General features: G+C 33.5%; 1 protein-coding gene across 1 annotated transcript in view; it reads right to left on the bottom strand.

Annotated features, from left to right (window-relative positions):
- LOC118184773 (neprilysin-2-like) overlaps window positions 1-25,252 on the bottom strand; it is a 105,508-nt gene that overhangs the window by 68,754 nt on the left and 11,502 nt on the right. The window contains exons 4-7 of the mRNA XM_085810049.1: window positions 20,824-20,985; window positions 19,405-19,613; window positions 6,501-6,677; window positions 5,363-5,443 (exon numbers count right to left, since the gene is read on the bottom strand). Of these exons, the coding sequence (XP_085666175.1) occupies window positions 5,363-5,443; window positions 6,501-6,677; window positions 19,405-19,613; window positions 20,824-20,985 (629 nt within the window). The remainder of the gene's footprint in view (window positions 1-5,362; window positions 5,444-6,500; window positions 6,678-19,404; window positions 19,614-20,823; window positions 20,986-25,252) is intronic.

Below are 25,252 nucleotides of genomic sequence, written 5' to 3' on the forward strand. Positions count from 1 at the left end.
TTAATTGATTGATGATTGGAGCATTATCATCGCAATCAAAAATTTCTGTTATATCATCTTCATTTATTACCGCTTCTCCACATTTCTTTACAAAAATCCATTAATTGGAAAATTTCACCTGTAGCTTGTGATATCCGAAAAGCCTTCATATTCGAGGCTATCACCTTCATCATCCTCCCCATGAAATATGGTAGCTGGCCATAAATTATGCCAAGCATTTTTTAAAGTATCTGGAGCCACATCTCCCACGACCTTGCGATGCTCCACACAGCAGGTTTTATGCTAAAGTATTTAAACATTTCTTCAATAGTGTTGCGATTATCCAGAAATTTAACATGGATTTTAAAAATGCTATTTTATATTTGCATTTCAGCACGCGCACTGTTTCAATATCCGTAGTCTGAATGATGGACGTACAATTTGGAGGAAATAATAATACGGACACATTATCTTTCATTAAAACTTTAAGTGAAATATGAACCGAACCGTTATCTATAATCAGGACAATTTTTTCGTCATCACGTAAACTAACCGAATTCATATTTTGCCGAGCTTCGGGTTTGAAATAAGTTTCAAACCTATCATACATTAACGCTTGCGTCATCCGTGCTCTCTTATTTGCATGATATATAACGAGGAAACCTTTACTCCTTTAAATGCTCGAGGTTGTGTATTTTTTCGATTACGAAAGGTTTACACTTGTGCTTTCCTGCTGCTTTTGTGCCTGCAAAAAATTTTGGTCTAGCTTGGAAATCTTTGAAACGTTGGAGCCTTTTCTGTAGAGTTTGCCAAGATATTTCGCGGTACATATTGCCAAAAATGATCAGTTTCATCAGCGTTGTAAATTTGCCCTAGAGATACCGTTTCACTATTAATGAGTTCTATGAATTCATCTGCAAATAATTCAACAGCTTCAGTATCAGCTGAAATTTCTTCACCTGAAATTTTTAATTGGTTATATATTGCGATTTTTAAATCTGGTTAAACAACCTGTCGAATATGTGCGCTCAGTTTTTAAGCTCATTTCTTCATTTAATATTTTGATTTCTCCCATTAGCATTGAACCCGTCTATGGCACGCCCCTCGCTGCAAGACTGTCTGACCAATTCAATTATCATTTTGTCATGACTGTCAATTTTAGCATAGCGAAGAATTTTTTGTTATTCATTGCGAATGGGGTGTCAAACTCCACAAAAAATTCATAAAGTTCCTTTTTCTGTTATGTCATATGCAGTTGACTTTCCAATGTCATACTTCTCGCATAATTTTGAGACAGATATACCTATATTCAATTTTTAAAGCAATTCCATTTTTTGTTTATTGGACATCGAAACATACTTTCGCTTTGTAGATCCTATTGCAGCTCCAGAATTAGAAACTGTTTTCGACGTAATCGAATTCCAACTTTAGTTTTCATAAAATTGCTGTAATTATAACAGCCGGCAAAAAATCATAAGCTACATCAAATCAGAAAGATAAAGAACAGCGCAGTCTGATATATTAACTAAAATTGTTTGGCATTAGTAAAGTATAATTTTAATCTAGCTTAGGAGCGTCTGCTATAGATTTTTGGTTATGTGGCATGAGACTAGCGACGAAAGACAAAATGTCCCTTAAATTTTGTTTTACTTCTATCGCGCACTGAGACAATTAAGCCTGAATAGTATTAATCTATTAATTTATTATACTTACGTCTGATCATTGCACATGCTTAAGGCTCATCTGAGTCTTGAATAAGTAAATTCCCACAAAAGCTTACTGAGGACAGGCGCTAGATATTTTGTCGCCTGATGCAGTCTCTGCGGGTTCTAAATTTTGCCACCCAGCCCTTCCCAAGCTCTAAATTTTTGCCAACCCTGAATTTTAGGTCGCAGTGCTTTCTCAAAATTATCAAAATTTTAGCATCCCTTAATTTTGTTGCTCGGTGCTTCTCTAAATGATAGAAATTTTGTCTTCCCTAAATTCTGCTGGCCAGTGTGGCCATACGAGCTCTGTCGCCGGTTCTGGGTTTTAGTGAATAAAAAAATCAGTTATTCTTAATTCAAATAGCACTAAATGTGATCTTTTGGTTTATGGGTATCATTAAAGAAATCTATTTTTAGCATATGCAAAGACATTTAACTTAAATCTGTAATCATCGCCAAGCGTAATGCCAACATTAAATTTTTCCATATTCCTTGTTATTCAATTGCTAATATTAACAAAAATTAGGCATATCACTACATGAGTCATTACTCAAGTTGTCATGCGTTGATAAACATACGGTGATGAGAGCAAAATATAATAAATAATGATTCGCCAGGTTGGCGTCATTGATTAAAATATTAATAGTTGTAAAATCAACAATGTTTCTACGTAGAATGTTTCGATTTTAGATGTATGCCAAGCACATACGCAACCAAATTTTTTATCACACAAATTTATGCTAAAATGATTGTTCTTCAATAATGAGGTACTTTATTTAGTGCCGAAGGGAAATTAAAATTTTGAATTCTCCACATGTTTTCTTACGGGGATAAAATGAAATGCACATGCGTAAAGCATAAAAAAAATTCCTAAAAAAATTTGTTGGTGGCTTTAAGGTCTGGATTTTAGATCATTCTGGATATTGCACGTCCGAATATCGGACATTGTACTGTGTATATATATATCAAAGATTGAATTAATTAATTTAAATTCATTGAAATCGTAATAAATGTCTTAATACTTGCGCAATAGCTGCGAAGTAAGATAACACTAATTTATTTGCTAAAGTGATATTGATTATATTAACTCCTAATATGAAGTTAGTAGAATGTATCTGAATGAAGTAACCCAGAAGCATTGAAATTTAATCTGGAAAATAATACTTTTAAAGGAACTTGAATTTAAAGCAAGAAAAATAGAAATGGAAACTTTTAAAACGAAAATTAATAAAACAAGTAATTATCGTCATTGATCGGTAATTGGCTGATGTTTCAATGAGAACCCCCGTTTAATTAACAATAATTAATAAATGCGAAGATGTTTCGTCTTATACTCAAGTAAGAAGTATGATGCCAAACTGGCAATTTGAGTTAAAGCCAAACTTTTAAGTCGAGTTTTAATCCAATTAGTGAGATTAAAGTGAGATGAATTAAAGTTAAGTACTATGAAGAATTCATTTTGAATGTAGCAGTTCCGTTAAGTTAATAAATGTTTTTGAAATATCGAGATATTATTGCCAAATTGAAAAGGAGTAAATAAATTTCTCTGCTGGATAAACTAGTAGTAAATTTTTTTTTATCGTTTACTTAAGTGTCCCCCAACACCCTCGCTTCCATGTTAATTCAAAGTTATTTTTAAAAACATAATAAACATAATTCAATCTTTGCTATATTTATGAAATAAAATTCAAAGTAAACGTTGTAAACATAATAAACATAACAAACAATGAAATCTTTGCAAAATTAATGAAATATAAGCTGAAAAATTGAAAGTTACTTATAGAAAAATGTACGAGGAAATGTACAAATTTAAATGTACGTAATACACATGAAAGGCCAGAATATGAATTAATTACGTTCTTTCTAATGACGGTGAAGTGTTCGTGTCTGTTTTCTTACTCAGAAGGAGTGTGGTATGCAATCCGAGATGTAGAGAGGAAGCAGTGGGGAACCTTTGAATTATTACAGTCGTTAACCTTTGAGAAGCTATTTTTGGAATGTGGCTAGAGAGCTCTTTTGCAAGTATAAATGCGTCGGTTATTATTATTATTATTATTTTGATATTATACTGACTAGTGAACAGAAATTAATTAATTTCTGGCTAACTGTCGTTGCGTAACGAGGAAGAGAAGAAGTAATCTTAGTTTTTAAACGTTTCAAACGAATCAAAGTTTTTCAAACGTTTAAAAAGAAGCTATTAATACATTGATACAATTTTATGACTTTAAGATCCTCATCTAGTACAGCAGAAACTCGGCTTACGAGTTTCAAGCCTTTTGTATTGCATTTTTCATTATGAATTTATAATTTTTCTAATTATAGTGACTGGACGGAGGGGACGTATAAATGCTAAAATTTTGTAATATTCACAAAATTAATTTTCTTTTAATTTAAAATCTGATTAATAATATAATTAATGTTTAAAATCCTTTTAAAACATTTTCTATTTTATAAATATTTTTCCAATTAAATTTTACAATCATTTTTACATTATTAATCACATTTTAATTTCATATTAATTTTATTACCTAACACATGTTAGGGTTAATAACTGCTCCCGTGCTGCTTCGGAAAATCAGACTTTTTTAACTAATTTTGTCGAATTAATTTAATTTTAATTTTTAACATATTTGTTGCTCTGCTGTTGCAGTTTTGATAACTACGTATTCCTTCTCTTTGCTTTTTTTGTATCCATTTTTCATGTGTTGGATTAGTTGTGTTTACATGGATTTGTTTATTAGACTCAGCATATTTGATTTTTTTTTTTTTGGTTTCTATGCTAATTTATGATGTTTAATGCTGTAATTTTGTAGTGTTTGCTCTACTTTTCTTTAGCTTGTAAGACGTGGACTGATAAAGGCAACAATTATTATAATTAATGTCTTTGAATTCAAGAAATTAATTGAAGTATTCAACTCTACTTTTTGACAAAAGATGTAAATTACTTTTACCTTCTAATATTACTATTTCCATTTTTGATTTTAACTATCTTAGCACTCATTCATGTAACTAATCCCTGCGCTCCTTGGTGTTATTATAGTTGGTTCCGGACTGAATATGGGATTTAAATGTCTTAATTCTTATATATATATATATAATGTATATGTTAGATAAAAATATATATCCTAGTTAAAATACTAAATGTAACTGGCATCATCCCTGAATTCTAAATTTTAATTTGGCTATATTCCCACTGAAAATAAAAGAATCAATATTAAAACTTTTAACAGAAATTTCTTTCACTTAAGCTCAACTTTCTTCTGGTCTTCGATAAAATCCTACTCTTGTTTGTTTACTGTTAAGATATCCCCCTTTTCCTTTCTTTTTAATCAAATATATTATCAGGAAATGCAGAATACACAGAGATGCGAAAACAAACACGGGCGCTCAGACTGAGCCCTCTGCCATTCAGAAACAGAATATGCTTGTCAAGATTTGTTTTACGTAGAAATAAAATTCGTTAAATCAGCACAAAGGCTTAACATTTGAGGGCAAGTTTCTTCTTATGCATTTACTACGCCACCAACCTACTAACAATTTGATAAAGGTATATGAATTACTTTTTTAGATAAATGCACAGCTCCTTTTTAGTTTATTTTTTCTTCCTAATTAAAATTTATTTAATTTTACAGCTAGTATTTTGATTTATGTTTCTAGCAAATGTTTAACAATCTTACCTCTGGTGACTTATCCATTAGCGTCTTAATGGTGTACATTTCAATTTTATTCCTCATTTTTTCTATAGGTGACAAAGAAAGCTATAGGAAAATTAAAATGCAAAAATACGTATTATTTTATTATCAAATAATTATGAAATTTAACTAACTGATAAACTGAAAGTGTCAAAGAAGTTACAAGTTTGCAGTATTAATTGGTTCTTAAAGAGTTTTAGCACAGAATACAAATTCCTTAACTAAAAGCAAAGATTGATTGTAATGATACCTTTATTGACAATATTTTCTGAATGCTGCTAAAATTATAATGACCAAATTTAAATTTCTTAGTTTCGATTTTCTAACAATAAGAACACATTTTTTTTTCTATTTAATCTAATTACAGGAAGAGTAAGCAAGCAAAATAACTCCCTAGCGATAAACGATAATACGTTGGAGTCTAAACATAGTTGAAGAATCCGTCTTTAAAGTTTATAAGGACAGTAATGACCGTTATTTCTAGTTGTGCCATTAAAATGATTTACAAGTCAAAAAATTATTAAATCGTTGCTTTATTTTAAAGCCACACGCCGCCTAGCTCTGTTACAGTGGATAGTGGCGGCACTTATTCTATCAGTACGCTGACTGCTGTACCGATGGTTATTGATTTTAATAAATGTTTTCTACATGTCATTTGAGATATCTCTACCAAATAATTCCACCTCCACTCCTTACATGGTTCAGGTTTAGTAAGAGAATTATTATTATAATTTTCATTCCAGTAGTTTTGTTCGGCACCAAGGCAGTTAAAAAGTTAAACACGTTAATTTTCTGCATTCGTAACATTATAAAAATGCTGTTATATAATTAATATATAAGACGCGTTTTAGAATTTATGTCTGTATGAAAAATAATTAAATTTACATACTCTGTATGACACATATTTTAGAGATAAAACACATTTAATTCAGAATTTATTAAATTTATACAGAAGGTTTTGAAATAATACTACGAAAGGCACAACCGTATGTAATATGGCATTAAATTCGTATGTGATCATTCATAAAAATAGTAATCACGAGGTTTTTAACAGACAGAGAAAATAATCAGTAAATTTTGTCCTGGAATTAATGAATTAAATAGACAAATATTTTGTTCTTACATTAGCCAGTTTCCTTTCAAACTCGAGAGCTTCAGAGAGCTCTCTTTCCGAGGTACTTTCATTTGCACCCAATTTATTAGCTGTTTTCACCATCAGTTTCAAGTATTGGTTAGTGGAAAGGTCTATTGTTCCACGCATCAGATTTAATCTGCCTATTCCTAATGATGGCTCATTTAACTATAAAAGAAAACAAAACCGGTTTTAGATGATATGGATTAGAAAAAAGTTTCAGCAAAATTTTATTCTTATGAAAATATATGGGAGGGAGAAAAATAATGAAAAAATATATATACTTTCATATGGAGCTTTTATTTATTTATTTGCAAATGAAAATTGCATTTTCTTTTTTCGTCTTGCCTACTTTACCCAAAAATTCTTTATCCTGATTTCCAACATCCTACACCAATAAAGGGGAAATATTTGAATTTCGATCAGCATTAACACTATGAAATGATATTTTTCCTTACCAATACAGATCATGTGATTATCTGAAGCATCAGAGGATTTCATTTCACTTTTTGTTCTGATTATGGTTAATTTGCATGTACAGGGGTTTGGTAAAAAACCTGTATCCTGTATATGGGGCAGACACCTGCAGGACAACGCAATCCATATAGCATAATACAACTTTTTGTTCCACTTTACTACTTATCTGAGATGTTATATTCATGACATTATCCTTTGCATAATTTAATAGCTTTTCCTTTATTGCGGAGCTGAATTTATACCTTTGAAGAACATCAAATTCTGCACAAACATGATATATTCAAAATTACACAAATTTAGTTTGATCTCATTGAATTTCATTTTAGACTAAATTTTGATTCCATTGAATTCCGATATGGTAATTGTGATAGCATTAAAATTAAATTCACGCGTTTATGTTATATCTTTATAACTGTCGGTGGGTGTCGGAACATTTGAATTTCTTAAGATTGCTGTAATTTTCAATGAATATTGCTCAAATAAAGTGGGAATGCATAATAAACTGAAGATTGTGGAATAGACCTGACTAACAGAAAATTAAATTTGGTTTAGTAATTGAGGATTTGTCGGTTATTTGGACCTGAAAATCCTTTATCGGTTTCATAAGGGTACTGAACTAAACCTTAGTGAAGCGATTTTCTATATTCTATGAATTCACTGGAATGGGTGTATAAAATATTTGAAAACACTACAATCTTACAGAAAAGACTACGATAAAATCACATGAATATTTATCTCACTGAAGAGTATTATTTTTCAGTTATCTTCAATGTCGCTGGAATATCACAGAATAGGAAAACTCTTTTAGTGAGTAAAGAGGATTTTTATCAATATTTACCTTTCGCAGCCAACTCAAAAAAGCATAAATTTATGTATGGAATTGATACGGCATGTCCGGCATGGAAAAGTATAATATATGCTGATTTCGAAGGTTGCGGTCTGTGGTGCACAATATCTAGAGTTGGTGCAATAGCTAACGTCTTGTTCACAGGAAATTCTAAGTGTATTATATGTGGGTTATATTTGACTGTTAAAGATTTTACTTTGAGAAGTTTGTAAGTGTATGCTGCGTAAAACATTTTCAAATTTATTCACTATAAGTACTAGCTCAAATAAATATCTAAAATTTTAGTAAAACAAAGGGCGCATAGCGCGCTAGAAGAGACATGATTATGCACAGCATTCGCTGTGATTATGCACAACATGAGACATGATTTATCAAAGAACTCACAGTTATTTTTTTTCAAAAATATTCTAATCCAGTCTGCCTTTTATGTCGTCTATTGAGTTAATTCAAAACGTAGAAATTCAAATTAAAGCCACATTGGGCGTTACGATTACGAGTCTATGAGTCGTAATCGTAACAGTAGTAGTTCGACCCCAGTTCAGATTCTGGTAAAGGAGATGGCTAAATAGATTTTTCTATTCTTTAATAATTGTAAATTGAATATTAGCAAGTGTTCCTCACATAAATCTCCACAAAGGTTTCCTACCTCTAAAATCTCCTCCTCTCATTTAGGACGGAATCATTTCATTTTCATAAAATATGAGAACAATTTTAGGTTCTGAGCTTGATATAAGTGGGAGAGATCGATTTAAATTCACTCCGGCAGGGAAGGAAAAGTTAGAGTAGTAAATGTTCTTGAAATCGTGATAATATTATCGAGAGAACAATATCGCTGCCTTATACCAATTTAAACAAAAATTTAAACTACCTACTACAAGACAGCTTTATATGTTTTACTGTGAAAACAACTAACGTTAAGACTCAATTAAGTCTGTAAGAATCGTTTCTATTAAGAATTAAGAAGCGTGATCCCTGCAAAATCATTTGGATCTCCGAATAGTTTAAATGTTTCTTTTGAATGGCGGTCACTAGCCATTTCAGGCTTTGGTCACTACTAAAGCTAGAAGCTGTAGTCATTTTATTATGAAGGCGTTTAATAGGCGGTCACTGGTACCTCTTATGAAGAGACAACTCGGAGTGACAGGGCGGCTCCCGTCCTAGCTAAGTGGCCTTTCGGAAATGAGTACCGCTCCGCACTTCTTACAATCTACCATGTTGCGACCCCACAGAGCAAGGGCAGAACAAGGCAGTACCATTACGGTCTCTGCCGAGCCTTACTCTGTCCCGAGAGCCCTCAGGCCGTCTGTGATGTCTGATATTAGACCTCCGTGGTTGATCTGCGCAGGTTGTCTGCCATGTGGTGTTTTGAAGTGTGATTCTTAAATTGCTCATTTTCCAGTGTGTTTTGATTTTTACTTGGTGAAAGTGCTCTTACATGATTGCTTACGAGTTCCGGTTTATGGAAAAGTGCTACTTTGTGCATGATGTTGGATTTCTACAAGGTTTGAAGAAATTTAAAATTTCAAGTCCACGTAGCAGCTTATTTGCATACGGTATTGCTGTTTTCGGTCACTTTGGTATTAAAAGTCCGTGCAAATGCTATTTTTTTAGCGTGCTTTTGATCTAAATGCTTGATTTTATGCTTGTACAAGTTTATGTTAAATTATGGCTGCTATTTTAAAACTTTTGGATACTCTTAGTTACATTTTTCGAAGATAGGCTTAGCGTGGCTGCCAAGTGTTTATATTTTTAGATCTTTTGCTTTGCACTTGTAATATAAGACCTTTTGCCAGGTGATTAAAATTTTTTTAATTATCTTATTACTAGAAGTAACTGCCCAACATTTGATGTTTCGAAGTATTGAGGAATTGTTTTAAGAAGTCTCATTGCAAGTTATTTGAATTATATTTAAAAAAAAAGTTTTTTGGTGCTTCATCAACTGAAGACTTTCCGCCCGTTGGGGAAGAAGTAAACAATTTTTGGTGCAGTAAAATCTAATTTTCCTGCCCGTTGGGTTACTTTTTGAATTCTTGCGCTACTACTCTAGTTTTTGCTTTAAAAATTATATTATCATTTATGCTGTAGGATTTTACTGTCTGTTTGAGTGTTTTGTATTATAGAAAGTTTTTATTCAGTTTTAAGATATTGAATTCATGAAATTTTGATTTAATAATATAGTCCCCTTATCGTAGTGCTTTACCAAGATTTAAGAAGTGTAAAATATGTCTCTATTAACGACAAAAGATAGTCTTAGTCAAAGTTATAGAGAACCTGAACAAGATGTTGGAAAGTCAGATATTTTAGGAGTAATTCAGGGTCTTTTTGACACTATTGAAACTATGAGAGATAAACGAATTGCCAAGAATATCATACATGATTTATCCTCTGGCCTTACATTTATTGCTAAATGGATAGAGAGATGTTCTACAAATGAAATTGACTTTGAGAATTCCAGAAGGAGAGATGAAGGAATGAGCCAGGTCTTAGAAGAGATTAGAGAGATTAAAGACCTGATTTCAATAAGAAATGCTGATGGAACAGCTGATGAGTGTAAGATGGAGGAGGATGAAGTAAGAGTAATTGCAGAAAAAGAAAATAAAGATATAGAAAAAAAGATTAAAAGGGATAGAAAAAAAGATAACGAAATTTTACTTAGACCAATTGATAAACAGTTTGATATTTACGATGAAATAACCCATCAGCTGGATCCTGGTAGATTGGGTATTGGAGTGGTCAATTCGTTTACTCGAAAGAACGGAGATGTAATCGTAAAATTAAAGGATAAGTACGAGGTTGCTATTCTGGAGAAGGCTATTCTAAAAGAAGAGAAATTGAAAACTATTGTAAGGCCCAGAAAATACAAATTTATTAAACCTAAGATCATTTTATATAATGTGGGAGATCATGTTGAGGATGGAGATATTATGAAGAAATTGAAAGAAGAATGTCATTGTTCTGGAGAATGTGCCAGAGAGCTGTTTCGAATTCCTGCAGAGGAGAAAGGTGTTACTCACCGTATTTATGTTACTTCCTCAGATTGCCAAAGCACAGTTCTCGAAGAAGAGAGACTGGCACTCGGTTGGAAATCTTACACCGCGCGTCTCTACCTGAACCCTAAGAGATGCTCTAAATGCCTACGTTTTGGGCATACTAGAAAAAATTGCAAATTTGAATTACGTTGTTCAACTTGCTCTCTTAATCATGAGAAAAAAGACTGTAAAAATTACAATCTTGGTTGCGGTAATTGTTTAGAGTATAACGAGAGATACGGTACTAGCTATGATTGTGCTCACGATTCCTTTTCACGCTCTTGTCCGGTTTATAAAGACGAAGTTAGATTTTTAAAAGATCACCTTGACATTTGATCTCTGTTTTATTGAACAGTTGCACTGCGATGGGGACTTAAATATTGTAATTTTTTATTTTTGTTTATTTTGTCTGAATACTGTTTCTGCTAAAGATTTTCCAGAAAGATTGAATGCTCTGATTCCGTCCCGGTTGCGAGTAACTACATTTTGTATATAGCTGTTTTTACTTGTGTTACATAATTTTGAATTGGAGTTTTAACTGTATATAGAGATTTGGACATTAGCTAATGAAGAATTTAATTGTAAACTGTTTTATTTTGATCTATATCATCTTAAATTATAATGATTTTACTATGAAAATCTTAAACATTAACCTCAATCATTGTGCTGTTGCATCTGCCCAGCTTACATGTTTAGAAAAAGATTATACAATACATGCCTGATATTCTGACTTTGCAGGAGCCTTATTATATTGGGGACAACCTGGCATATCAGAAAAATGAATGGAGATCAGTGAACGTCAAAAACGGCAGATCTGCTATTATTATTACCAATACGAATATAAATTTCTATGTCAATTATGTTTCTGACATTATTACTTGGATTACCTGTGTCAAACAAGGGAAAATGTTCTCTATTATATCGGTTTACTTTTCTCCTGCGGAAAATATCAGTGAACACTTAATTCAATTGGAGAACTTGTTGAGAGATTTTAACAAAATTTTCTAATTTTTGGTGATTTTAACTCAAAACATTTTAATAGGGGAGCTTCTATCATTGATCAACGGGGTGTTTTAATTGCGGAATTTATTTTACAGTTGGAGTTGATTTTTTTTAATGAAAGTGATTCACCGCCTACTTTCGTTTCCCCTGTTGCAACAGGCTGGACAGACCTGGTTCTGGGCTCAGCTGACTTAAGCATGGAAAATTTTAATATGGAGATTCTAGACTGTGAATCTTTGAGTGACCATCGCTATGTTTCAGTCAATTTGGAGAGTAATTATGGATCGACAGAAAGTCGTGTTATCTACTCTAGACATAAAGGAAGAGTTGGGAGGTTCATAAAGGGTCTACTTCCATTTTTTCAGGATTTGGAGGATAATATTAACAACTGTCAAGATGCTGAGGAGTTGAATAAAACCAGTTTTGATATGGAATTGCGTATTCAGAGGGAGATGGAAAGAAGACTAGTAGTGAAAACCAGGAGAAAAGACAATGATGTTACATGGTGGACTCCGACTCTTCAGAAATTGAAGTGTCAGGTTAGAGCCTTTAGGAAAAGCAGTCAGGTTCCGGGTCTGTCAGAGTCCTTGAGATTAACACGGAAAGTAAATTATAAAAAATACTTGGCATTATCAAAAAGACAAAGTACGAATTTAGGCAGAGATTATTTTTGCGAAGCCAAGAATATTATGATCAATTCTACAAAATTGCCGCAGGGAAAAGGAGAAAAAAAAGACCATCCTCTATAAAAGACAGGAAGATATCACATTGGAAGACCACTGTAGAGGACTTGTAAAAGACATATTGAATTTGGATGAAAACATTAGTCACACTGAGTTTGAAAGTATTCTACACGAATCCCAGGTTAATAAAGAACAGGACTTTACGTACACTGAAATTGATATTGGTATTGCCTCTTTTCGTGAAAAAATTGTCCCTGGGCCGGACGTGATCGGGGTTACTATTGTTATCGGGGTTACTATTGACATTATATTCATCCTGCCCTTCCTTATTGCTATTTCTTTACAATAAATGTCTAAATCTAAATACATTTCCTAAAGCATAGAAAACTGGAGAGCTGATTCTTATACCAAAAACAAATGATAAATTTAGACCGATATGTTTACTGAATATTATGGGTAAGTTACTTGAACTAATAACTAATAGACTTCAATTTGTTATTTATAGCAAAAATTATATCTCAGACTCTCAATATGGCTTTCGTAAGGGCAGAAGTGCAGATCTTGCGCTTTATAAAGTAGTTGAAGAAATAAGATGTAAACGAATACTTTATCATGTGGCCCTGCTCTCGTTTGATGTTCAGGGTGCATTTGACACAGTAAAATGGTCTTCTGTTTTGTACACATTAAAGAAACTTGATGTTTCAAGTCAAATGTTTGACACAGTCAAGAATTGCTTCAGAGACAGGTATTTGGTCTACAAGGGAGAACTTGGAGAATTCAACATTAAATATACCATGAATAAAGGTTGTCCCTAGGGCTCCTGTAGCGCTCTCCTGTTCTGGGGTCTTATTGTAAATAATTTGCTCAAGGATGTAAATGTACTTAATATTTCCACTTAGTGTTATGCAGACGACTTATTATTTTTAATCTATGATGTTTCTACGGATAAAATTGAGTCCCATTTCAGGAAATTGGGTTGCGTTCTAAATAGATGGACTAAAGAAGAAAATATTTTATTTAACATGGATAAAACTTGTGGAATTTTTTTCCCAAAAGAAGGGAAAAACGTAAGGAATCCAAAACTTAAATTTCTTGACAAAAACATCAACTTTTATACTACAATTAAATATGTCTGGTGTCACACTGGATGTCACACTGGATGAAAAACTGACTTTTATAGAACATTTTAAGAATATCCATAGAGCAACCGACAAGATCTTAAATTTCGACAGGATTCAATTTAACGTTAATATTTTACAGGTCAAGAGTGATATTCTGAAAAATCTGTATGACAATGTTATTATACCTAAGATTATGTACGGTATCGGAGCTTGAGCCCGCCGGGCAGGGGAGCTTGTCAGGTTGAGAACTAAGCTTGATTCAATACAAAGAGGATGGCTTCTGATTATCACTAGATGATTAAGAACAGTTTTATCTGAAGTCGCATGTATTTTGGCCGGGGTTTCCCCTCTCTCCATTCATTATAAATTTTTCTACAATAAATTCCTATTACAATATTCAATAGAAAGCTCTCTTATTCTGGATGGAATACAGGTTGAAAGCAACGCTTTTGTCCAAATTGACAATAATTCGATTCATTTAAGACAAGAGACATGGTATTTTATTTGATTGCAATGTATTGCCTACCAGAGAATATGAAATCTATAAAGATGGGTCCGGTTTCGAGGGAGGTGTGGGATGTGCGTTTGTCGTATATTTTTATGGTTTGGAGATCCATTATCAAAAATACATACTGGATAAACATAATTCAGTTTCAAAATCGTAAAAACAACCTTGTATTTAGCGTAGGTATAATGAAACACTCAATCGATTTCGAGGGCAGCTAAAAGTCCCTCCTTATCAGGAGAAAGAAATACTTAGAAAGAAGAAAATAAAGGAGTAACAGAAAAACGTGGTCCTTATCAGCACTGCACGTGGTTATAACTAGATTGTTAATCAGAGTTGCACTGGCCGCCTACTTTTACTGAGCCAGGCTATCTGATCAACCATAAAGGACAAGAAAAAATTAGCGAAGTTAAAATAGGGAGCGAGGGGCAAATGCACCTTAAGCTCAAAATCTGAACTTCAAATAATGGAAAGCAACCACTGAACGGATTTTTATACCCTCTGGTAGTACCATAAGCGAGGAGGTAACGCCATCTATCGGCAAAAATAACTGAATTAAGATAGTAGAATTTTAAAGGCATCAGGAAGGACTGGATTGGACTTCAAATCATTAACTAAACCTGCTAAATCTTTGTGAATGTGAAAAGCCTCAAGAAAATCCAATTCACCTATGGAAGAAGCATTTGGATAATTTTTGCAGACCCAGAATCAAAATTATGGTTAAAAGTCCAAATATGATACGCTATTGAAGACTTGTTAATTTCGCCTTTTCTGACATAAGATTCATGTTCCTTGATACGAAACTTCAACGCTCTTTTTGTTTGGCCAATATATCTTAAACCACACTGACACGATATACTATAAATTCCCCAATAATTCAAGACAGAAACGCAATCTTTTAGAATCGAAGGGTGAGTTTTAATAATAGGGGGAAAACTGAATTTCTGGAGAATCCGTGCAATTTATAGCTAACAGAAGGATAAAATGGAAGCACGACAAGGTCAGTAATATTATTTATAACAGTGGAATGTCTTCTTTGATGGGAATCTGAAAATTTTTTAACGGCTTTATCAATAATCACGGGAGAAAATCCACGGTCAGTCGCAACTGCTCTCAAATAATTAAGTTCATTGGTAAGCAAAGATTCAGAGGAACAAACTTTAAGCTCGCGGAATCTTTGCTTACCAATGAACTTAATTATTTGAGAGCAGTTGCGAATGACCGTGGATTTTCTCCCGTGATTATTGATAAAGCCGTTAAAAATTTTTCAGATTCCCATCAAAGAAGACATTCCACTGTTATAAATAATATTACTGACCTTGTCGTGCTTCCATTTTATCCTTCTGTTAGCTATAAAATTGCACGGATTCTCCAGAAATTCAATTTTCAAGTCGGTTTCTCCCCTATTAATAAAATTCACCCTTCGATTCTAAAAGATTGCGTTTCTGTCTTGAATTCTTGGGGAATTTATAGTATATCGTGTCAGTGTGGTTTAAGATATATTGGCCAAACAAAAAGAGCGTTGAAGTTTCGTATCAAGGAACATGAATCTTATGTCAGAAAAGGCGAAATTAACAAGTCTTCAATAGCGTATCATAGTTGGACTTTTAACCATAATTTTGATTTTGGGTCTGCAAAAATTATCCAAAAGATTCTTCCATAGATGAATTGGATTTGAGGCTTTTTACATTCACAAAGGTTTAGCAAGTTTAGTTAATGATTTGAAGTCCAATCCAGTCCTTCCTAATGCCTTTAAAATTCTACTATCTTAATTCAGTTATTTTTGCCGATAGATGGCGTTACCTCCTCGCGTATGGTACTACCAGAGGGTATAAAAATCCGTTCAGTGGTTGCTTTCCATTATTTGAAGTTCAGATTTTGAGCATAAGTTTCATTTGCCCCTCGCTCCCTATTTTAACTTCGCTAATTTTTTTTTTGTCCTTTATGCTTGATCAGATAGCCTGGCTCAGTAATAGTAGGCGGCCAGTGCAACTCTGATTAACAATCTAGTTATAACCACGTGCAGTTCTGATAAGGACCACATGTTTCTGTGACTCCTTTATTTTCTTATTTCTAAGTATTTCTTTCTCCTGATAAGGAGGGACTTTTAGCTGCCCTCGAAATCGATGGAGTGTTTCATTATACCTACGCTAAATACAAGGTTGTTTTTACGATTTTGATTGTCACATTAGCGTGTTTCTCTTCTAGTCTATAATTCAGTTTATCAATCAGAGCTATACGCCGTTTATAAAGCCTTGGAATGGATTAAATTCAATTTGATCTATAAATGTACAGTTCATATATACTCGGATGGTATCATTGGGAATGAGAGGGTGGATTCCCTGGCAAAGGAGGTTGCCCTGGGGGATGGGATCTCTGATGGTGATCTACAACATTCTAAAAAAGTTACAATTAGCAAAATGAAAGATCACATATATAAAACCTGGTCTGATCAATGGAATGTGTCTCCTAGAAGATCAGAGGCCTTGTCAAATATATAATAATTAAGAAGAATATGCCTATATTTTGTGATAAAGACTATAATCAATTAGTAACAGGGCATGGACGCTTTCTTATGTACCTACATAAATTCCACCTCCAGGGGGTAAATTTATGCCTTAAATGTGATACTGCTGGTGACTGCATTCATTTTATTGAAAGTTGCACACTCACCGGGGGGGGGGTAAGAGCCTTACATGGAATCGGAAATGTAAGAGAAATGATTCAAAATTATAAAAAAGGAGTAAAATTTGCACAAGACATTATGGAAGTCATCAATTCTCATAAAGATGTCATCGGTATCTCTGATTGATCGAGCTAACATACTGAAAGCGTTCAATTTATGGAAACTACCCTTAAAGGGAGAGAAAGACTTTATATGCAAAGGTGCAGGGACAGCTTAAATGTTTTTGTGTTTTTATGTGCCGTGTTATTCTTTTTAGTATACTAACCTTATTTTCTTTTCTTCTTGTTAAGCTGGTAAATTGATTTTTTTTTTTATTTGGACACGGCCGGCTCGTGTCGTTTGTTGTTGGAAGGTTTGCGCCCGCTTTTCTTCATAAGGTTCAACAAACCAGGCGGAAGGGCTGCGCCCGTATAAAACAAAACAAAACCCCCGTGGTTGAGACTGCCTAGGTACAGATCCTAACCAGTACTTCCCAGGCATACGCCTGAGTCAACCCATACATTTCTTCTCCGCGATTCGAACCCGGACCCATTGATGCAGCAGCTAGGATTACTCAGCAGTTTCCTCCGGGCGGCGATCTCCAGATAGTAGAATAATAAACTGAGAAATTTCAATTATTAAAAGAATGACTTAAAAGCATATTTGAAGAAGATTTAGTATTAGCATGAAATAACAGTTTACTGTTTTTATTTACATTAAAGTTTCTAATAGCGCAATGGTAAGAAATATAACAATTTCTACTTTTAATAGTAGCTCAACTATTCGTGATTATTTTCGTATGATTAGCGATTAATATATCTTCATGAAATATTTTTTTGCATTGTTTGTGGATTTCAAGCAATTTTAAAAGTTTTTCCTCCGTACTAAATAATTTATATATCACTCTGTTTTTCGAATTTCGAAAGTTTTCTGTATTATTAATACTACCATAAAATACTTCTTATTATTCGGTAGATAACTCTGAAAAACAAGTTTTGCAGTTTCTGTACTTAACGTTTATTAGGTATGCTTAAGGGGACTCATACACCTTAAAACCCATAAGATGTTGGAATAGGTGGCTGTTGCAAGAATTGGAATAACTTATTTATTTTAAAAGCAATTACTACCAACTTTTTACAGCTGACTACATAATATACCTGCTTTCTGAAATAGCAATCAGAAAGTTTGTGTTTCCACAAATATTTTTATAATTTAATCCGCTTTGTGACACCATTTTTCGTCATGTTTCCAACTTGCGCGCACAGTTTAAAACATTCTGTTTCATAATTTAATTCCATATTTAATATGTAGCTTTTATAACATTTGGAAACTACTGTGAACCTAAAATTCTAAAAATTTCATGTTAAATTTTTATTTTATTTTGAGTTGAGTTTAAAAAATGTATTTTATTAACAAAATTTGTAATGTTTTCTTCCATAAAATTTTTCAATATTAAAATATTCATCAGATTGTTGGTTCAGTTAGAAAATAGTGCCCATATAAAGAATTCCATCAAATTTCAAGGATGTACCATTAGCCATTTTTAAAATATCATGCGCGCAAGGTGGAAACGTGGCTAAATATTTTGTCACAACGAGGATTAAGTTACAAAAATATTTGTGGCAACACAAACTTTCTGGTTACTAGTTTCCAAAGCAGCTATATTATGTAGTCAGCTGTAAAAAGTTGGAAGTAATTGCTTTTAAAATAAATAAAATATCCCAATTCTTGCAACAGTCACATAGTCGAAGATCATGAGGGGTTTAAGGTGTATAAGTCCCCTTAAGCAATGAATGAAACATATGAAACTCTGATACCATAATGACAGGAAACATACAGATTGAGAATTTGTTAACCAATCATCTTTAAATTCTGTATCAGCTGATGCTTCACGGATCGAGATGTAATTACGAAGAAAACCGTTATTTGCTGTAAAACATTTCTCTTGTAATGCCTCTTTTATTCATTCCATTCGCAGAAAATAACAGTTTATGTTAACAACTTCATGTGATCGAAGCATTTTCTGATAAATTTGCCTCTGGATTGCTACAAGAAATACAATACGATGTATTTCCGATGCCTATCTGCTTTTGAATTTACTGAAGACGTTTCAATGTTAGTCAACCAATGTCGCCTGCATGTTATCATCAAATAATAGTCTAATTTATGTAATTGTATTTTTTAATTAATTTATATATTTGCCTTTTTCATCTAATTTACATAATTGCCTAAAGTAGCCAATGATACGGATTTTGATAAATTCCTGAAATTTTTAAATGAAATTCTGTTTTTAATCACACTGCTGTAAAATGTTACAGCACCATTTCTTATGGTATTGCCTCCGTAAAAAAATTTCAACATTTGAAGCGAATCCCACTGAAATATATTTTTCTTGCTCCAGCCTTTATCTTCCAATAATAAGTTGAATAACTGATCTTTTACTGAACTGTTTTAATATTAAATGTAATTAGTAAGAATCATTACCAGTTTCACACATGGAAAACAAACTGCTCTTCAGCCTACCCAATGCTTATCAAATATATTTTGCCTCTGAACGTGTACTTACCTTTATAATATACGTGTTCCGATTGCGGAGACCCACAACATCTACATCAATCAAGGTATTATATTTGTAACCCATATTTCGGAGCTGAATGACAGTATCAATCCAGTCAAAAGCACACGAGTTCCATTTCTCTCCTTCCACCACCGGCCATCCTCCAAGGTTTTTCAGTACTTTCTCCAGAGGTTTGCTACTCTCATTCTCAATCCTTTCTGACAAATGAAAACGTGAAAGCATAAACAGATAAATAGTCTCATTACTTAATACAGTTTATTTGTTTGGCGTTCTTATGAACAACCTTTAAGATTCTTACTTTTATACAATGAATAAAGTGCACGAACATTTATTATTGACTTAAGCCTTCAGTAACCTAAAAGCGGACCATTGTAAATGAAGAGGGGAAAGGGGTACTTAGTTGTATTATGTTTTTAATTCCTATTAAATTTCTTCCGCACAACTAACATTATATTTGCCTTTGGTGAAGGATTATTGTTTGTGGTGAAGAATTTTCTTTTGGTGAATTATTATTAGTAACAATATTTGAGTTTTACATCCTGTTGGATTGTAACCGAAACAGTGTCTTAAAATATAAAGCAAGATAAATGCAGCAACAGCGGTCTCTACCAGTCATGCCGGTTACGATTTTTTTCATAAAATTTGCATAAACCACAAGACTCATCAAGAACGTGACAAAACGAGGCACAAAGGAAATCTCAAAAATAAATTGCGACTGTTAGTTAAATGAAACTTTACAATCTTAACATCGCTTTTGGATTTTAGACGGTATATATTTAATAAAGCGAAAAAAAAGTTTTGATTAATGTAATGCTTTGCTTAGACTTGCTGCTCCCAAGCGATTTGATCCTGTGAAGGCTTATGCTGTCACATCACGTACAATAAACAAGAAATGGAACATTACATGTGATGTTAAATTGCAGTCATTAGTTAAGAAGCCGTTCAGGTCACTTTTGTAAGAACAGCATGGTGGTCGACTATGTTTGGACAGTTGTGATGAACATTTTCATCATCTCTTCTGGTATCAATGTCCATGTTGTGATTTAAAGAATGTAGTAATACAATGCAGGTTCAAAATTTAGTAAAAATTCTTTGAGATATTAAATTTCTTTTAGATCTAGTACCAAATGGATCATTAGACGTAATCTGCAGTTTATCTCGTTAGGATCAACAGCACCAGAGGAGGCGTAAAATCTTATTAAAACTGTGTTGCTGATCAGGAAATAAAATTTCATTCCGTCAGGAAATTCTGTCTTTAAAGCCATGACTATCTCTGTTTCATAACATCTTTTTCAGCAGAACAGTGCTCATATATAATTTATTCTGCTGTTTTTTAAAGGCAGTTAAACTTTCATATCTTGTTCAATATGTTTTACTCAGTATTAGTGATCTGTATATGTTACTTACCTTTCAGTTTGAGATTCAAATCATTCGCAATTTCAGAGTGAGCGGAAGTATACCAGCTTCCCTCAGGAACTGTACGTTGGTTTCTCCAACCCCCACAAGCGAACTGATAAAAGTCATCACAAGGATTTGCAGTCTGGTCCAAACTATCAAGGATGTCGAAAGCTGAGACGAAAGTAAAGAACAATTCCAAAAATAATATTATTACTACGTATCTCATTATATTACTTAAGTAAGAAACCGTATAATAATGAAAAGCTTTAAAATTATTTATTTGAGCTCAAAGAATAAATAGGAACGATACTGCTTAGAAAAACTAAAATGCTTCCGAATAATAACGGCAGTATCAACAAAGGATTTTTTTTCCGAATAGTTGATGGAATTCTTGAAATTTTCAAGGAGACTTCTTAGAGGTATTTCCTCTCTGTAATTCTTGAATTTTGCATTTTAGCTCTGTAGTTCTTGAATTTCGCATTTTATTTCAAGTATTACCATTTTAGGGAAATGTTTGTCACAAGCTTTGTCGTGAACGGTCAACTAAATTATATGCATAGTTGCATCTTAAATACTTATATTATTTCTTCTTCGGAAAGGACACATATTTTCATATGTAGTTAATTTACGAGGAAATATCAACATAGCCGTATATTAATATAAGACTGCAGTTCCTTTTAATTATCTTTATAGTTTTTATTTAAAAAATATTTATCTTTCTGGAACTTAAAATTCTTCGAGGTATTACACTTTAATCCGAGTTTTTCATATTGCAGACTTTTTTACTTTACTTTTTTTTTATTCTTTATTCTTCAGGAACTTGGAGAATATATTTTATTTAAACTCTATAAGGTCAATAAGCCTCTAATAACTTTACAAAAATTTCGGTTGAGATAAAAGATTTATGGTTACAGTTAATTTGAAGGCAGAAGAGAAACCCGCCAAGTGAAATATAAAATTAGTAATACAACAACCTTGAGTTTGGCGTCGATTCAAATCAAGATTTCAATCGATTTCGACGACAAAAATGTCCAGGACCCTCATCATCAGGAGCAAAGAAATCTGCAAGATTGATACAGTTAGTCTGCTTACTAAATGCACTAAATTACCGTCGTAAATGTACTCAGTATCAATCAGTGTAAAATCAGTATTGTATTGTTTTCTAAACTTACGCATGGTTTCCTGATTATCTTTCATCCTAAGGCTTGATATTTTTAATGAAATTACACATCTTCTGGTACACGGTACATAAATGATGCAAAATAGTACAAATACGAAAGCTCGTAAATAACTAGAATCAAAAATCAGAAATTATCGTAAAATATTATTTTTAGGTATTATTGTTATTAAGAATGCATGAAAAAATTTGGAAAATATACATTTTCATGCAGCATTCGTAATGTAAAAATTACAGCAATTAATTAATGGTTACACTTAGTAAGTGGAACTTTCAAATACAAACATAATTGTTCTTCCTCCGTTCATGTGAATAGTTCAGTGCAATCCTAATTTATTAGACAAACATATAAACAAAGAAACTAAGAGTTAACTAGAATTGGCGTAACATGAGTCAGTTTGAAAGATTATAGTTTTGAAAATTAAAAAGAATCTTCCTATTAAGCTGGAGAACTGAAAAACACATGTATGAATTTTACGATAGTAATGCTAGTTTTCTATCCATCACCCCTGCATATTGTAATTAACGCTGTTAATATATGAATAAGAGGTCGACAACAGTACTTTGCATCAAATCATCGTTAGACGTTTGTCTAACGCAGTTGTTATATCTATTCTGTGCTTAAAAATCAATTTGAAACTAATTTAGCATCTTCGGCATTTCATATCTTTGGTCCACTCAAAGTGTTTGCAAAAGGCAAGAAATTAAAGTCCAGTGAAAAAGTTGAGACTGCGCAGCAATGGATAAACATGCAATCAAAAATTTTCATTCTACGGATCTTACTTACTTAACTCTCCATAAAATCAGGTGATTTATTGCTCCGTTTTTGTCTTCAGTAAAATAATGCCGAACGCAGAAATAGTTTTAAAATAAGCATTTCATTACACCTTCAACCTAACAATTTACACTACCCTATCAACAGAATCAGTCTCAGATACTCGCGGATCTAACACATGTCAAATAAATCTGAAGCATTTAAAATAGGGGATTTAAAATACAAAATGCACTTACAGTTTTGGGTTTAGATCTTCAACTTACGCAAGTTAATGCGGTCAATATTGCTAAAAGCCGAATTCAAGTAAAATTCAGAAAGTGAAAGACAAAACATCGGGACTTCCGGCGAATGCTGCCAACGCTCTTTTTTAATAATTCTTTGCTTATATACATTAATTAATTTGCATCCTGGCGGCAGATGATGAAGGTAGAAGGTTATAGTATTGAAGAATATAATCAGACTAGTTAATATCTATAAATATAACTAGTTAATATCTATAAAAACCTTACGATTTTCTAGATCAGAGTTTCTTAAAGTGTTGGTCGCGACCCCCATGGGTTTGCGGAACCTGTAGCAGGAGGTCGCCAAAAATTTGAGCAGTTTTGATATTTCTTTAACTTATTATAATAATTTTACAATTACCAAACATTTTTACACAATGTATCTGAAAATAGATAAAGACAATACAGACAAAGAAAAAACGAAAACGTTTCGACGTATTCTTTTTATAATATAAACGTTATTTTAATTGCTTTGCACGCGACGTTGTCATTTCGTCTGTTAGTTATTTAAAATTTTCACATTGTTCTATGTCTTAAAACTAGAAACTAAAGTTAATGACCGAAAACTGCAATAGTATATAAGAGTAGAAGTTAAAAACTTGATGGTTTCAGTCACGCGTGTGTCAGATTTGCGCAATGCTTATGGGGTGACACAAAATTTCCATGAATATTATGGGGTCCAGTGGGTCTCGAAAAAAATCTCAGTGATGAAAAGGGGGTAGCGACTGAAAAAAGTTTAAGAAGCCCTGTTCTAGATTTAAAGAAATAAACTGGGCGATCGAGCAAGTCTATTACATCGGAAGACGACTGAAAAGAAAATATTCTGATATGCACGCTGCATGACATCCTTGTACAACCTATTAAATCATACACATTCTTTGCTGCAATTAATTTAAACTTATTTCCTCGAATTCCATTAGAGATATATTTCTCATTTAGTTTAAATCAATTCTCACTTCACGGCGAGACAAAAATACATAAAATCTCAAAACATATTTTCAAAATCTTATAAATGAATAAGAGAAAGGGAAACAGATGGAATTTGCAAGAAAATTCATTATTATTTCAAACTTATGAGCCGTATTCGTGAAGCTTTGTTTAAATAAGAATAATATGCAAAATCGAATCAAAATATACGAAATAAATATACGAAATATATGAAAATATACGAAAGAAAAACTTTATTGAAAGGACAAAGCAAATTAATGAAAACTCGTTTGCTAACTAAAAACTCGCTTCTTATACAAGGGGTGATCAAATAAAAAGGTACGAAATGACACGGTAGGTACAAATGTAGACTTTATTCAAAATATACACCATAGGCCTGAGCACAACGATCCCACTGATGAACAAGCCGCAGGATTCCTTGTTCCCAGAATTCCTGTGGCCGTGACGAGACCCAGTTCTTCACAGCGTCCTTGAGTACGTCGTCCGAGTTGAAGCACTTTCCTTTCAGGTGTTTCTTCAGTGGACCAAACACATGAAAATCGCAGGGTGACATGTCCTGACTGTAGGGCGGAAGGCCCAACGTCTCCCACTTGAACTTGGCCAGTTCCACGTGTGTGACTCTGGAGACGTGTGGACGCGCGTTCTAATGGAGCAGAATCACACCCTCTGTGAGCAGCCCCGGTCTTTTGTTCTTGATGGACCTGCGTAGGCGTCGGAGTGTCTCACAGTACACATCGGAGTTAATGGTTTTTTTGTGCTCGAGGAATTCCAAAAGTAGCGGACCTTGAACGTCGAAAACGACGGTGTGCAACACGTTGCCTGCTGACGGCACGGCTTTGAATTTTTTATGAGGAGGTGACGACGCTTGCTTCCACTGCATGCTGTCCCGCTTTGTCTCTGGCTCGTAGAGATGGCACCAGGTCTCATCACTTGTGACGATCCGTTCCATGAAAGCGGGGTCTTCCTGATACCGAAACAGATGTTGCAGTGCCAGCCCCATACGCAGTTCCTTTTGCTGGTCGGTGAGCTGCTTCGGAACCCAAGCGGCACACACCTTCCGATATCGCAACCTGTCGTGAACAATTGTCCACACGGTTCCATAGCTGACATCCATCTTCACCGCCAACATTCGCAATGTGACACGCCGATCACTTCTCACTAGGTCGTCCAACTTGTCGATGAGATCGCTCTTGATGACAGTGATTGCCTGGCCTGGTTTCGGGTCATCACCCACACTCTCACGGCCTGCACGAAAAC

The sequence above is a fragment of the Stegodyphus dumicola genome, chromosome 2 (assembly GCF_044657685.1).
Source record: "Stegodyphus dumicola isolate Sdum_Otavi_A_Nest chromosome 2, ASM4465768v1".
NCBI lineage: Eukaryota > Metazoa > Arthropoda > Arachnida > Araneae > Eresidae > Stegodyphus > Stegodyphus dumicola.